Source organism: Arachis hypogaea, chromosome 16 (genome assembly GCF_003086295.3).
Source record: "Arachis hypogaea cultivar Tifrunner chromosome 16, arahy.Tifrunner.gnm2.J5K5, whole genome shotgun sequence".
Lineage (NCBI taxonomy): Eukaryota > Viridiplantae > Streptophyta > Magnoliopsida > Fabales > Fabaceae > Arachis > Arachis hypogaea.
In genome coordinates this window covers 110,097,184-110,100,901 of record NC_092051.1, presented here as the reverse complement: position 1 = coordinate 110,100,901, position 3,718 = coordinate 110,097,184, and the positions used below count along the sequence as shown (strand labels likewise).

At 36.9% G+C, this 3,718-nt stretch overlaps 1 protein-coding gene across 1 annotated transcript; it reads right to left on the bottom strand.

The window, feature by feature from the left end:
- Positions 1 to 3,030: 3,030 nt before the first annotated feature.
- On the bottom strand, positions 3,031 to 3,462 carry LOC140180178 (uncharacterized). The gene has a single exon (XM_072220604.1). The coding sequence runs from the start codon at positions 3,460 to 3,462 to the stop codon at positions 3,031 to 3,033; it is 432 nt and encodes a 143-aa protein (XP_072076705.1).
- Between the last annotated feature and the right edge of the window lie 256 nt (positions 3,463 to 3,718).

Here is a 3,718-nt window from a genome sequence, read left to right as displayed (position 1 = left end):
GGCCAGCTAGACATACGATTGGGGGAGGGAGGATTCCTTGACAATCTATGGGGATCCAATATTCCTCACTGTTTACTGGTTGGATCATATAGGAGTATGCTGCTCGAACAGCATCCATTGTCAGTGACTTATCGACAAAGTCTTCCAATTTGTATCCCATATTTTTCAATCTAAAATTGCAGCAACTGCATGCTTGCATGAAAGCCCTACATACAATTTTAATAAATCAAATACCATAATGACATAGCAGATAAACTTGAGATTTACAATTTTAATAAATCAAATAGCATAGTATACATGAATTACCTGTGAGCTGCCATCCATTGGAGGAAATTTATGTACCTTTCCATCCAAATACTTCAACACCCCATTACTATCCTTCTCAAGTCTCCCACCATGGTAAAACACGGGTACTACAAAATTAAACATCTGCAGCACCAATAAAAGACAAATTCAGCAACAATAACAATAAGTAATAGATAGATATATTTAAAGGTAATGTAGATTATTTAGTAATTTTAATGATTGATATATCAAATTTTCATGTAGATTATATATCAATTTATCAAATTTTAATACATAAATAGATAAATTTTAATGTAGATTATTCACTAAACAAGACAATGCAATGTGCAGTAAACTACATTAGTAAATTAGTAAATTTGCTTTACTAAATTAGTAAATTTTTAGTGTGCATTAAAGGCCATATCTTAATAATTAATGATTAAACCTTGCGGCTTTGAATCATAACATGGTCAGTACACGTATATGTTAAATATTGATGGTCAATTTAAGGATCTACCAAGTGTTAGCGGCACACAAATTCAGGATCCCAACCCAAAGCACACAATTTTTAGCAGCCTCCAATCACATTAATTGTAGCCTACACCAGTTGACAACACAAGCGAATCCATTGAAAACTCAGAGGGAGCAGGAGCACTAAACGATTTTCTTTTGTAAATACATAAGCTTTTCGGTCAAAATATACAGAACATATTTGTTGTTATTGAATCTTAAGCCATTTTCTAATTCAATTCTTCATGCAAAATTTGAATATAAACAATACTCCAAATCATAGATTTCAAAGCATGTTCAATGGCAGAGAGTGTGAATAAAACCATCTTCAACTTGATAATACACATGCAATGGCAGAGAGAGTGAGTAACGAAACTTACCTCTCAACAGACAGTTCCTCCGTCAGGCGCTGTCAAAACGCCGTCAATAGCTTCGTTAGGACCAACGTATTCTTCCAAGTCAAGCGTCTTCAACGAATTTTGGAAAGAGGAGTTCTGTGTCATCACATATGAAACTTGTTTATTTTTAATGGAATTGTTAGGGGCCGGGTTGGATGGCCCATTAACCTACCCATCCAGGTTGGCATTTAACTGACACATCATTAACTTAACGTGCCACGTAGGCATGGTTAATCAGCTCTAGAGACAAATTATTAACGAAAGGGTTAACTTGTCTAACAGAGTTAAAAAATAGGGGCCGGATAGGGTTTTTTTCCTAGGGGCCTCGTTGTCTTTTGATGTTATTGTCAGGGGCCGTTTTGGATTCTCTCTCTCTCTCTCTCTCTCTATATATATATATTTTTTTTTTCTTTGTAGGTATCATTACCTATTTTTGTTTGGACATAAACTTTCTGTGGGTGATGCAGCTACTACAGTATATGCATGCCAAATGAAAGTGGTAGCCCAAAATACAGAACTAAGTGACAAAAATGACAGCATCTAGTACACGTTATTCTGATTTACATTTACTATCAATATAATAATAGAACATAGGTGTATTTGTATATTGCAAAGATGTTCTTAGTACAAGAATCACTGCATTCCTATATTATCACTGGAATACAAAAACATTCTAAGATATTTTATAGATATACAAAAGACATTTTATAAATAGCTAGGAGAAGAATCATTACCATCATCTTCATCTGAGTTTAACACCATTGTTTTTAAGGGCATTAACAATAGCCCAAACCTTGGGTTGGATCTTAAATCCCTACTACTCTATTTCCTTAGTTACATTGACATGAATTCCTCTTCCTTGTCCATCCTTAAGTCTCTCAGCTTTGAGCCGCATGGCCAATACCTCCCCAACAACAGCAGCTGCTTTTGCATTGTAGGACCAGCCGCACTCAAGTGACTGTTTAATGGAGTGCTCCGCCGTGGAGGAGGTTGCTACAATATGACCATGGTTTCTATCCACCACGTTTGCCATAATGTATTTCAATGACATGAATGTTCTCAGCACATACCACTTCAAAACAATCATTCTTTAGTTATCTAATGGCAGATAGAAAATTAAACACACAAATTCGTTTAAACAAAAATGAAAGGAATAACTAAAAGCCATGCCACACACAATGAAAGGAGAAACCAATGTCTTGATTGCAAACAGGTCATTAACATTCTCAATTGCAAATTAATTATTAGTGGTGATAAATATGAAGAATACACTACTAAGTCTGAAATTATACATAAACGCACATTAATGCATAACAAAATGAAATGTCTCAAGTGCATAACAACATTGACACACTAAAATTTAAAACCATGAAGAGTAGTACAATGAGCGTGACATAGCATGGAAAATGTATCAAACTATGGAAATCTCAAATATAAATATAACATGTCACCTAGCTTATAAAAATTACCCAAATAGGTAAAAAAGGAATCAACCTTCAATCCACTTATTCAATTACATTGAAAAAACCCATGAACATATTCAAACAACAAAACTAGAGATCAAGAGATCAGGGAATGATAAGAGTAAGGAACCATTAGTTTAAGCAGCAACCATGAGCTCACTAAAACAATACTTCACACAATAAACTAATTTGCAAAGCACATATGCACATGTAGTTCAGCCATTTCATCAAACACATCATGAGCAAGTAAATAAAATGAAACTCTTACCCGTAGCCCTTCAAAAACTACTAAAACCAAGATTTTGCATCGTGTAATGGTCACCCGAATAGCTGTCGAACAACAACCCTGACTCTCTGAGCTTCATAAGGATCACTTACACTCTGGTTCTGGTGTCCCTCATTTTGTAGATCCCACGAAGAAAACCCAATCCAATGCATGCTTTCACTAGATTTGAAACTAATGCATCGTTATCCATACAAGCGCAAAGCAAAAAGGTTATCCTAAGCTCCTCATTTTCTAATAGGTTGTAAATCACCCGTGTAGAATGCTCAGGTGTTCCTGCCATTGTCTGCATTTCAAACTTCTGATAAGTATCCTGCCAAACCAACCGACTTCGGCCTTTCAAGACCTTTGCAGTTGTAACTAACGACATAGGTAATCCATCACATTTTTCGACAATATGAGCTGGCAATTCTCCAAATGCAGTGCTTTTGTCACCTATTCTTGCTATTTTATTGAACAATGTCCTTGCGTCCTTCTCATTCAAGAGTTCCAGAGGGACAACTAGTTTTGGCCTTACATCCATTTGGTTCAGCACTTGCCTCACCTCTGAGATAAGCAAAACCTTGCACCCTTTACACGAGCTCTAGTAACTCCTGCCAGCTGCTTCTTCTGCCAGCGACGACGAGCTCAGGGAAGGCGTCCGAGCGCGACTGAGTCCGAGACGGTGACGATTGATGACGCGGAGAGCGACACGGACCTTGAGTGCTTGACTAGAGACGAGAGAGGGAGAGAGCTTGAGATTGAGTCAGTGAGCAAAGAGATGAGAGCTCGAGCTTTGG